Here is a 12,355-nt window from a genome sequence, read left to right as displayed (position 1 = left end):
AAACATTTATCATTTACAAATCAAAGTTTCTTCCCCCATGTCAGTTGAGTAGTTGCCTCTTACAGATATACACTTTGAATAAAAGTCTTATCCCAGTATCCCTTGATAAACAAACACACAGGGCAAGATGTCCCCAGCCCCAATTAGCCTGGAACGGTGGCAGGGAAGTTTTCTAAAAAGTTGAACGATCTTCCCAAAGGCGGGTGGAGAGTGCAGGCCTCTGAACCAGCCCGCACCCACTATCACAGCAATTAATATTATTAAGGGCCAATTAAAAGCCCATCTCTTAAAACGTTTTCAACATTCCCAGCAGGTTTAGCAGCTGTTCCGTGTCAGACCAGCTGCATTGAGGTGAGGATCACATCTGGGTAAAGTCATGGAGGAGGGAAAAGTTTAAAAGGTAAGTAAAAATGCTTTTGAAGTTTCAAGTTCAAGTTGTCGCAGCCTTTCACAGGTCAGAGCAGCAGTCAGTGTTAAGGACTTTGACAGCTCAGTTCCGGACTGTCATCCTCCCAGCATCACCAATGCATTGGAGCAGTGGGCACAGCACCTTGGACTCCACTAGGAAGGCTAGTGGAAATGGGTGCTACAACTTGAGAGGTTGAGACCACTACAGATGAGAAACAGCAGTCTGCAACAGAAGGGCAGAGCTCTGGACATCCTGAGGGCAGAGGAGAAGGACAAGAGGCAAGAAGGAGGAGACATCACCCTGGGCACAGGATCCAAACGCAGAAACAAAAAGACCTGCAGATTACTATAGCATACCGATGCATCATCCACATGCCAGATGCCCTCTTTAGATATTGGACGACCCATCAGATTCACAACTGATGGGGCATTGTGGGCTTAGGAAACACTAGGTCCATTACCTGGACCGGCCAAGTGATGCATGCATCTCAGCTGTTGTAGCTGTCTGCTCTCCATAACATGGCCTGCCTGAGATGTGTGGACCTTGAGGAGAGTGAGGACCAGGAAGCAAACAGCCATCAGGGGATGAGGAGGTGGTGAAGGGAGGAAGAACTGGCAGCAGTGGGAGATGGCTCTGAAGAGAATTGCTGCACAACAAAGTGGTTCCCTCCTGCCATGCTCTCTTCTCTCCCTCATGGGTGCTAAACCTCCACTTCCTCTGTGGCATCAAACTTTGGCACAAACTCATTTCCTCAGGGTACCAGCAGGCACAGCACCTTGCGTGTCTGCTGCTTTGCGTGTCTGAAATCCCCCTCCATTTCTGCCCCAACTCGATTTAATTGGACAGGAAACCAGTCTCCATATCTCTATAATTAATGGTTCACCCCTGGGAACTTAGTTAGTTTCCCACTGGAGATGGGTTTCTGAAACAAAAACAAATTTGACTCTTGTGTCCTGTCTCCAAGGAGAAATTCCAGCCTAAGGGGTATATTCCAAGTTCCGCAGTTTTAAAATTCTACTCAAAGGAGTGCACCAGCCAGAATGTGCAACAGTGACAAAGGGAGGTCACTTGCATTTTGAGGGACAGAACCCAATATTGATGGGCAACATTGCATTGTGGGATGAAAATAATGGTCTTGAAATAACTCACAACCAAAGAAATCCATATTTTGGTGGGGTTGGTGGACTATCTGCAGAGTGGCCCAGTTCGTTCTGTGGACTCTTGCTGCTCCTGGATTCAAAGATAACTTAAAACTGACATCTTGGGCTTCTCTTTGGCTGGATCACCTGATGCATAAAGGACATAGTGCCTGACTTAGTTGGAGATCCTGGCTCTATTACGTTCACCCTTGGTAAAATATAATTAGCCATAGTGCCACCTGAAACAGGGCACAGTCATGCCCAAAGCTGAGCCTCCTGAGCTCTCTGGAATAGGGAATTCCAAAGATTCATCACCCTCTGAGTGAAGAAATTCCTATTCATCCGAGTCCTAAATGGCCTGAGCAGACTCAAAGGGCCGTTCCTAATTTTTATGCTCCTTATTCTGACATGTCCCCTGGTTCTAAAACACCCCAGCCAGGAGATACATGTTTCCTAAATTAGTCTTGTTGAGCTCTTTGTGAATTTTGGATACTTCAATGAGATTGCCTCCATTTCTCTAAACTCTCGAGAATATAAGCTCAGTTTCTTCAATCTCTCCTCATGGTCTGCCAGTACAAACTGGGTGCAGAGAATAATCTCTGAGCTGAAACAAGACAGCAGGAAGCACACCAGATAATGGACCTCAGGCCTACTTGGCAATTGGGAGGAAGCCAGCAAAAGTCTGTGATGCTTTAGTAGAGAGTGAACGCTCCCATGACCGGCCAAATGCTTAAGTGGCTACTTTCACCTGAAAGACAACATTGAATTTCAAGGCCACCAATTCATCAGCAACAACACAACTTCATGAAATCATTAAACTGAAGACTCCCTTTGTAATCACTAATATTTTAAAATATCACTCTTTTTTTCCCAGCTCCACAACCGTTATGGAATAACTTAAAATGAAAATGAAGCAATGTTCTTGACATGATAGCAGCATTAGTATTGTCATATGAATTCCTTTCACAGAAAAATGGGAAACTGTTTTTATCTAATTGTTCTCACCAAGAAAATATTTCACAATTCTTAGTATATTAATTGGTGCCTCAGCGATTATTCCATAGAAAGAACAATCAGAATAAATAACATGTACTGCAGTAAAATGCGTGGCAATTGCAGGAATGAACGTAGAATGCATATACGAAGGACAAATTCACTCTCATTTTCATAATATTCTGCATTGCTGGTTACCGAGTGCAAGGTGTACATTGTGTTGCATTATGTGGAAAGAAACATTGGTTTAGATTAAGTTTGAACGGGTTCGAGGAATGACAATATATAGATTACAACACCAGAGCTACATTTAAACATAAAATCTTATTTTTACAACAGATTACCATATACTGTTACCAGAACAGTGCTGTGAATATTTGTTTTACATAGTTCCAAATAATTAGGGTTACAATCATCACTAAGCAGATATGTAACTTATGAAAGCAAAACTGAGAGCACTTTCACAAATTTAAAGTCCAGAGTGAAAATCTGTATTTGTTGAGTAGAATATAAAATGTAAGTTCCAGATGACATTTTTATGACAATTATCTATGCGGGTTATATAAAAATTTCAATTATGTCTTGATGACTGTTATAAACATTAGAGAGGCCAGTCAACCAACTGTTCACATTATATCAAATTCACATTGCATAATAATCCCAAGTGTCAAACTGGCTGATCACACCAAGTCGGGCAGTAGAGGTGGTAAAAAATCATCAATATACAGGGAAGGTGAGAATGACTAAAGGTTTATATTGGTCATGTACTAATCATTGATAGATACTCAGACAACGCTTTTACTTTTAAATTTTAGTTATTTTGAAGATTCCCTCCAAACATCCTTAACAAAGATGTATTTGTAGCCATTTTCGGTAGCTTGAAATGCAACAGATGTGCTGCATTGAGGAAAAGCATTCTCCCATTGCGACCCGCAACTTTTCTGGGCAGGTCAGAAGATGCGCGTGTCGGCCATTTCGAGGGTTCCCCGTGAGCTTTTACAACCTATGCGCATTTCCCAACCGGAAGAAAATGTCGGCGCCAGGGAACACACAGAGGTCTGGCAGGAAGTGAGGTACGTCATTTGAATATGTTTAATATTTTTTTTTAATGGATTTTAAATGCGATTATCAGGCCCGGCACGGAATTCGCCAGGCCCGATACCATCTCCCACCCTGCCAGGAGTACTTCATTCTGGTTGGTTTAAAGGAGCTCCCCACATTCGGGGAACTAGCGGGAGACCCCGCTGGAGTGAAGGGGGGGGGGCTAATCAGTGCCCCCTGGACATGGGCAGCCTGGCAGTGCTAGCCTGTGCCCTCTGGCACTGCCCAAGGGTCAAAGTGCCCATGCCCAGGGGGCATCTTGGCATTGGGCAGTGCCAAGGGGGTAGGGGCTATTGTGGGCGGGGCCAAGGGGTGATTGGGGGGTTCCCGCTGCCACTCTGCATTGGGATCGGTCTGGCCTGGAGGGAGGCCAGCGATCAGGGCAGGCGGGGGTGGTCTGCCAGGGTGGGGGGAGAGAGACAGGGGAGGGAGTGGGGCGGCATCTGCCAGGATGAGGGAGGTGGGAGGATGGGCTGGACATCGGGGCGCTCCAGGGTGGGGAGGGGTCAGAGCTGGCCCGGGAATTGTTTTGGGGGCCGCCATCGGACTGTGGGGTGGGGGTGGGGGGGGGGGGGGGGGAGAGATGCAGCATTGCGGGGGTCCCGGGCTGTCCAGCAACCAAGCATCAAGCTGGCCAACAAACGGGGAGTCTGACAGATCGGGGCCACTGCGCATGCGCAGAGTTCCAGAATTGTCAGACTCTGGCGTGAATAGGCCCCGTCCCCCCAGGGTTTTTAATGCTATTCACAACTGTGATCTCTGCATTGCAGAGTGGGGAGATTCGAGTTGTGAAGCTGCACTGAAAAAACAGTCGTGATCTAGAACAGTTTTCCCACCAATTCAGCATTTTTGGGAGAATCGCCCCCAGGATTTCTTTGTGATACACTGGGGCCCATGAACATGGTCCCTTCAGCAATCTATTGTCGTCCAGCCATCAATTTTTTGTAGCTCCGACTTAAGTAGCAGCTAGAGAGCTTTCTTAATATCATGGTGTGCGTGTGATGTCTGGGAGTTCTGGTGTACCAAAAATATGGAAATAAAGACATCCAAAGCTAAAGATCCCAAAATCATGTTTGTATTAACACACCAGATTAAGATGAGCAGTTATCTGGAACATTACTTCTTCTTTGCAATTAAATAAAGCTATAATAATAAACATCCATAATGTATGTTTGGAGAAAATCTTTAAAGCCAGCAAATTATGCTCACCTCAAGGATATGCTCTGCTTGCTGCTCCCGGTCTAATTTCCGTGACGTTGTTGTAATCAAACCTGCAAATTCAAACACATCCATTTCAGAACCTCTGTAAAGACTCTCATCCAGATATTATTGTGCATGTTAAATAAAGACTCATTGTCATCTCAGATTAATTTGACAGTTTTTGTGTCAGAGTTTCTATATGGACTGAAAATAAAATACAGCTGTCCCTCATTTTGCATTCCTGTGTTCTTAAAAACAGAGTGTTAAATGAAACCTTGCTAAACAAAAATCACTTTCTTTCAGCAAGTATGTAATATGGCTGGGTTACATTCCTGACCTGTAATTTTTATAGTAAAAACCGATTTAACTTAACCGGCCTAAAATTCTTCCTTCTACTTACCTCCCACTCGTTGCTTGCTGACTCCCACTCACCACCCCTCTCCTGACTTATTCCCTCACTCAATCCCCCTCACTGCTTCCCTCTCACCACCCTCAGACACAGTGAGGGCTGGGGAGAAGAGTGACAAGTGAGGCAGTGAGCAGGAATCAGTGAGGGGATCAGAGGAGGGAGCAGCAAAAGGAGCAGTGAGAGGGAAGTATCGAGGAAGCAGGGAGATGGATGGTGAGCAGGAAGGAGTGAAGAGATCAGGAGGTGGTTGGGAAGGAGTAAGGGGCCGGGAGATGGTTGGAAAAGAAGATGGTTTGTGAGCTGGATGAAGTGAGGAGGTCACGGGATAGTTGGAGAGGGGCAGGGAGTCAGGAGACGGAAGCTGCAAGAGGAAAGCAATGAGGGGATTGGGAGAGAGGAGTGTGAAGCAGCAACGGGGTTGGGAGAGGTGGCAAGTGAAGTGGTGGGAAGTGTCTGAAAACAGACTGAGCATGCACAGTTACAATGTGGTTCTTGGCACACGTGCTATAATCATGTTCATTCAAAAATGGAGATCAAGACTGGCAGCACTTCTGGGTAAATTGTCTAACTGCGCTAAAATAAAAACATACTGTAAGAAGGTGCTTTAAATGCGAGATATGTGAATAACTGAAAAGATATAAACCCAGACATTCAATTTTTCAGTATTTGAAAAATGGTTGAGAATTCTGATTTCATGTATATATACAATGATGTCTCAATCATCCTTTATATTAAACCAGATGTGCCCCATTCAGACTACAATCCAGCTTAAACACTAAATTGGTACAAGATCTGATAGATCATTTCCTGTATTTTCCAAGTTTATAATAATGCAAAATCATATTTAGTATACATCCATGTTTCTGATAGTCTTCTGGTCGACGGGACTTCCTGCCAAAAGCACAATGCTGACAGTACTATTAAAATTATAACATTAATTAGAACATTTATCAGTAGATCACTGTCTCATAGAATTGCAGAAATCTAAGGAATTTCCCTTACCCCAAGTTCTTCATATAATTTGACATCATTTGTTTTCAAAGGTTTCATTTGACATCAATGGCTCTCAATTGCAATCATTTTGCCTTCATTTCACATCAATTGTTCTCAAATGTTATTGTGTCATCATTTGATATCATTTACACTCACAAGCAATCATTTGGCTATCATTCTATTTCAATTTCTCTCAAAACAAACCATTTATCATTTTCACACAGACCAATAGTAGCAAGGTCAAATTATAGTTATCGAATGAGTGCTGGAATGGGTTTAAGTCCCACTCCAGCCGCACTTGAGCACAAAAGTTGAGGCTGACACTCCAGTCCAGTAGTGAGGTACTGCTGCAGACTTTAAAAACAGGTCCCCGTCTGACTTCTCATGTAGACATAAGGGTTTTCAAAGCTTTATTCCAAAGAAGAGCTGGGGAGTTCTATCCACTGTCCTGACCAATATTTATCCCTCAATCAAAATCACAAAGAACACGTTAGCTGGTTATTATCATGTTGCTGTTTGTGGGAGTTTGCTGCATAGAAATTGGCTGTTGCGTTTCCTACATTATGACAGTGACTGCACATCAGCAGTGCTTTATTAGCTATAAATCGCTTTGAGATGCCAGGTGCTTGTGAAAGGTGCGATATAATTGCAAGCCTTTTCTTTTTAATATATTTATGGAATATCTTTAGGTTTTTCTTGTTTTTACATGCCAATCTTTTTTCATACCCTCTCGTTGCTTTCCAAATTTGGTTTTTAATTTTGCCTCTGTACTTTTCATACCCCTCTAAGTTTTCTGCAATATTCAGCTCTTGGTGAAATTTCCTTTTCTTTGATCCTCCCTGGTTAAATCATTTGAAAAGAGAGGGCATTTAATCAGAATGTATTAAAAGTATTTTGGAAAGCAGTACGCAGGTAAAGCTTTTCAAATTAACTCATTTTGATGTACTACTGCATTTCCTCCCTTACAACTGCAATTACACTTCACTGGCTCTATCGTGCTTTGAGGCATGCGGAGGTCGTGAAAGGCGCTATATAAATGCAAGTCTTTCTTTTACTGAGACATGTTAGCAATCCACAAACTCGGATACTTCCACACAGAAATCATGCGGAGTCTGCCACGTTCATGAAGGTTATCATGATTTCATCTCACCACAGCCAACAAATGTTAAACTCAGTACCTAGTAATTGCAATGTCACACAAAGCATTTCCTTCAGTAAAAATAGAAAACGTGCTTTTGAAATAACAGACTTTATACAAATATCCATACAGCACACTAAAATTAACATTCTCTACGCATACTAACAAAAAATTAAATTCAAAACTATAACACGGAACAACTGTGGTTGGTGCAGACTCGATGGGCCGAATGGCCTCTTTCTGTACTGTAGGGTTTCTATGTTTCTATGAACATGTAGGCTTACACCATTTGACTAAAAGGTTCCTAGATTGTTGCCATTTTAATGGTTTAGACAAGCATATCTTAGCAATAAACTATACCCAAAACAATAAAAGAAGCTAAAGCCAATATCTTGCTACATCAAAGGGAGCTCATTTTCAGAGCTTATTTGTGCGCTGCTCTTCAAAACAGTTCTGGAAAAATGCAGGACTAGCCCATCTTCTCAAGTCAACTGGCATCAAAACTAAGCTTTTTGTGTGCTTATAAGCACGAATATCCAAATTTAATTTTCTTCTTCAAGTATTTGGTTTCATCAGCTGTACAGACATAATTTGCGATGAAACCCCAGAAACATGGATCAGTATATAAATGCCATATTCGGAATGAACAGGACCAAGGACAGGATTTTTCAGCCTTCCTGCCAGCAGGCCCTTCCAGTCCCGCCGAAGGTTCCCTGATAGTGGGACGGGCGAGTCACGCAAAACACCGTAGGCTTCAGTAGAACTGGAAGATCCCACCGGCGGTGCTGCGCATATTGGGGGGGGGGGGGGGGGGGGGGGGTGAAATTCCAGCCCAAGTCTGACTAAAACCAGCCATCCAAATTCACAAGGAAGTAAAAGGAAATGCAGAAAGAATTCCTGTGCCTTGCTATATTTTAGTAATGGCTCTTTTTTACTACTGGATTAAATATTACAAAATTAACGAGTCTTTCAGTATTGAAACACCATGGGCAGGATTTTGTCCCAGCCCCTCTCACCCATAGGGTTTTACGACATTTTACATGGCTCACCCGTCCTGCCACCGGGGAAGTGGCAGCGTGGGGCTATCTTTAGCGGGACCAGAAGATCCCACCTGGCGGGAAGGCCCAGAAAATTCCACCCCACATTTCACTATGTGACATCTCTTCAATGAATAATGCAATCTTTAAAAAACAGGGCGAATCAATGATCAACTTAGATACTTCAAATATAACTCATTTCAAGTTAAATAAAATTCTTTTCAACTATATGTAAGGTTCCATTATTTGCAAAGTAATGCATATTGTAATAGTTATGAATGAGACACTGCACTGGTTAACAACCCCACTAATCTTTGGCTTCACATACCAGCGGAGCAAATCGAAATAAGGCATTTGTAAGTCTGAGAGCAAGAGGCCCATTTTGGGAAAGAGCAGTGATGCAGTTTAGTATATAGAAGAAATGCCATGCTTTAAAGGCAGAAAACAGCCATATGGCAGAAGTGAAAAACAAAACATGGACCTTTTAGCAGCATTATTAAAAAGGAATGACTGCTGCAAAGATTGCTAAAAATTGTAGTGATCACAAATATTTAAATTTAATGTCAGTGGAATCAAGCGTCAAATAAAAAGCATAATCCTTCCTCAATTGTTTAGCATTTGTTGAATAAAATTAAAATGCACTGTATCCAGACCTAGCGCCTGCCCATCCCACCACAAACATTACCCTTTACCCATCTCCTTTAATTTTCACTTTTGGCACTTTTGATAGTCTAGCAGAAAAATCTTACTTTATTCAACTTCAATTTTAAAGATTAAAACTGTCCACACATTTATTTATTTTTACTAAAGTCGACCACAAAAATTTCACTTCAACATATCCCCGAAAATAGCTCAAACCTAAGTTTCCCCAAAAGGCAACATTTCATTAGATAAACAGGTCAGTGAAATGTAAGCAGACAATATATTGAGAGCTGTAGTTGTGCAGACACACAGACAGACTCACACAGACTTACACACACACTCAACTGCTACAGAAAAGATCTCCAACTCCTAAAATGCAAGAGAACAAAAAGTATGCAGAATAGCAGCCCTTCATTGTTATTTCTGGTTATCTGTGGTTTGTTTCATTCCTAATAATTCCGGTAATCACTAAACTGTGTGTGTATTGACATGAGTTTAAAAAATGATGAATTGGTGCAGCAGATGCGGTTAATAGTTTTCACAAAGATTTAGATAAGTTATGAAATGAGGGCAAAATACCAAAATGAAATTTAATACTGACAAATGTAAATTACTGCATATTAGGTTTATAAAAAAATAAGCAGCCTAGTTACACAAAGAGAACAGAAGTAGAAAAGGATGACTTAGCGATCTGGACAGAAATGTGGATTAATTGCTTGCCGTGTCAAGAAAATGTGGGAAAACCCAAACAGAATGTTGGGTACATGGCCAGAACAGTGAAGTATAAATCCGCAGATGTTGGCAGGGCACACTTGGAGTGCTATGTGCAGCTTTGGCCATTGAACTTCAAATGAGACATTCCTCAAAAAAACTTGTTCAGAAGAGCAATACGAATGATGTCAAGGCTTAAGGATGAGCTGCAAGGAAAACTGAGAAAGCTGGGGCAATATTGAACCATCAAGTGGGAGGCATGAAATGTGAATGATACCTGGTCCATTTTAATTGGTGGAGTAGGAGTTGGGGTGCCTGTGGCTCATATCATTCTAGTGTGGTTCAGAGAAGCACTTCTTGCCCCACAGAAATAATTTTAATCTTACTTTTTTGATGCCTTTTCTATTGTTCCCCCAGACACACCACTCTCCCTTCCCCCTTCACTCTTGTCATTTATTAGTCAAAATTGCAATCACAACTCCATATAAGTCTTAGAACCCCAATTTATACATTAAAAGCACCCGCTGCCCAAATCAAATGTCATTCTAACCATCCAGCAGAAAGCCTTTTTGAGGATGGTGGGGCCCACAGAACCTGCATGTGCCAATTTTGGCTGCTAACATCCAATTAATGCAGGGCAGACCCAAATTAAAGTTCACAGCACAGAGAGTGGGTTCTAAAAGAGCATCACTGAGTTATAAGTGACACAGGATGAACTAAATCCAGAATATCACTTCAAGATAAGTCAAGTTGATGGTATCAGATGGAATAAATTTGTATTGGTTCAAAGGAAGATTTAAAATAAACATTAAAAATAAGTTACCTATTCAAAGGAATATCTATCAGGTAAACAAAATCAAACATATCTGGGAACACTTGAGAGTTGGATTTTTAGCTGGGCCAGGTGGGATTGCTGGTGGATGAATTTTGTTCCCCATCTGACCATTTCAATTTATTGATTTGTTTTTCTTAGTTTTTATGCAACAACATTTAATAGTCCATTTGATCCTATTTTGTTCGGTAGAGCTTCACAAGCCTACAGCCTGGAAGTCTTTTATATATGAGCAATGTCCATGATGTCATCTTGGTACATGCAAAGTTCATATACTAATAGTCAATTCACAGTAAAATCATGAAATATGTGTGGTTTTGCCAACAGAGCAAATGGTGAATGCTACATGTTATCAAAGGAAGCTTTAAAAATGTGCGATTTTTTCATAAGTAAACTGAATATGTTATGCCATCACAGAAAACTCATCCTCAAGACATGTCAATGAATCTTATAATTGAAACATCTATCGGATATATTCCTGAACTCGACCATCAATATTATTGGTCAGGTTTGCGAACATTTTTAACTTTTGACCTGCAGTAATATTTAAACTAAACACAAGCCCATAACAACTTTAGCATTTTAATGCAGATTTCCAAAACCAGTACAGTGAGTTTGTCTTTTGACTGCAGTTTACCGCATCTCTCACGATGATACTAATTCTGAGGATTATTTTCTTTCCACACCAGCTGGGTTGGTTAATGTGACAAACAAACACAATAGTGAATCTGTCACATTCATTATTGTACAAGCTGTTGATTAGCAAATACAATTAGTTTTAATGTAGCAAGAATTATGCCACTGTAATGGAACTACTGTGATCTTTAACTAACTTAAAAGGGCATCAAGTAATAGATCTCTAAATTTGACCAAACCGTGAGCTACAAAATTTCAACATCAACAGATCAAAGATTTTTCAAAACTTTGAACAAAGCATCAGTTAAAATAGACCAACAATTACAACATCAAAAATTGTTCACATGATGTTATTGGCAATTAATCCTTAATCCAAAATACTGCAGGATATCAAGAGACTGGAAAGAATATAAAGCACATCAAAAATGGAAAAAAACAGGGAAAAACTAGAGTACAAGAAAAAGGTAGCCAGTAATGCAAAGACAGGCAGTCAGAGTTTCTATAGATATTTAAATAAGAGTTAACAAAATGAGCATTGGTCGTATAGAAAATGCATGTTGGTCATCAGTAATTGAAAGCAGGACTATGGTAGATTAATTAAACAGGTATTTAACATCCATGTACAAATAACATCCCAGAAATAGCTGTAGATCAGGAATTGGAAGGAAGGAACTCAGGAAAATGTCAATCAGCAGGGAAGTAGTATTAAGCAAACAATTGGGTGTGTGGACTGAAAAATCCCCTGGTCTAGGTGGACTTCACCCTAAGGTCTTGAAAGACGTGCTGGTTAGGTGCATTGGCCATGCTAAATTCTCCCTCAGCGTACCTGAAGAGAGCCAAAGTGTGGCGACTGGGGGATTTTCACAGTAACTTAATTGCAGTGTTAATGTAAGCCTACTTGTGACTAATAAATAAACTTTAAGGAGATAGCTGATGCATTGGTTTTAATTTTCCAAAATTCCCTAGATTTGAAGAAGGTCTTAACAGATTGGAAGATAGCAAATATAACTCCTTTATTCATAAAGGGAACGAGACAGAAAGCAGGAAACTACAGGCCCAACATCTGTCATAGGGAAAATGTCAGGAGCCATTATTAAAGATGCTACAGCAGGGCA

The 12,355-nt window shown here is 41.1% G+C and overlaps 1 protein-coding gene across 6 annotated transcripts in view; it reads right to left on the bottom strand.

Annotated features, from left to right (window-relative positions):
* fat1a (FAT atypical cadherin 1a) overlaps positions 1–12,355 on the bottom strand; it is a 196,003-nt gene that overhangs the window by 84,446 nt on the left and 99,202 nt on the right. For 5 of the 6 annotated variants that reach the window (XM_078217930.1, XM_078217946.1, XM_078217947.1 and 2 more), the window contains exon 4: positions 4,852–4,913. In XM_078217930.1, coding sequence (XP_078074056.1) covers positions 4,852–4,913 — 62 coding nt within the window. Of the gene's footprint in view, positions 1–4,851; positions 4,914–12,355 lie in introns of those variants that run through there. The other variant, XM_078217949.1, reaches the window with a different exon arrangement.

The sequence above is a fragment of the Mustelus asterias genome, chromosome 1 (assembly GCF_964213995.1).
Source record: "Mustelus asterias chromosome 1, sMusAst1.hap1.1, whole genome shotgun sequence".
NCBI classification, from domain to species: Eukaryota; Metazoa; Chordata; class Chondrichthyes; order Carcharhiniformes; family Triakidae; genus Mustelus; species Mustelus asterias.
This window is presented reverse-complemented; position numbering and strand designations above follow the sequence as displayed.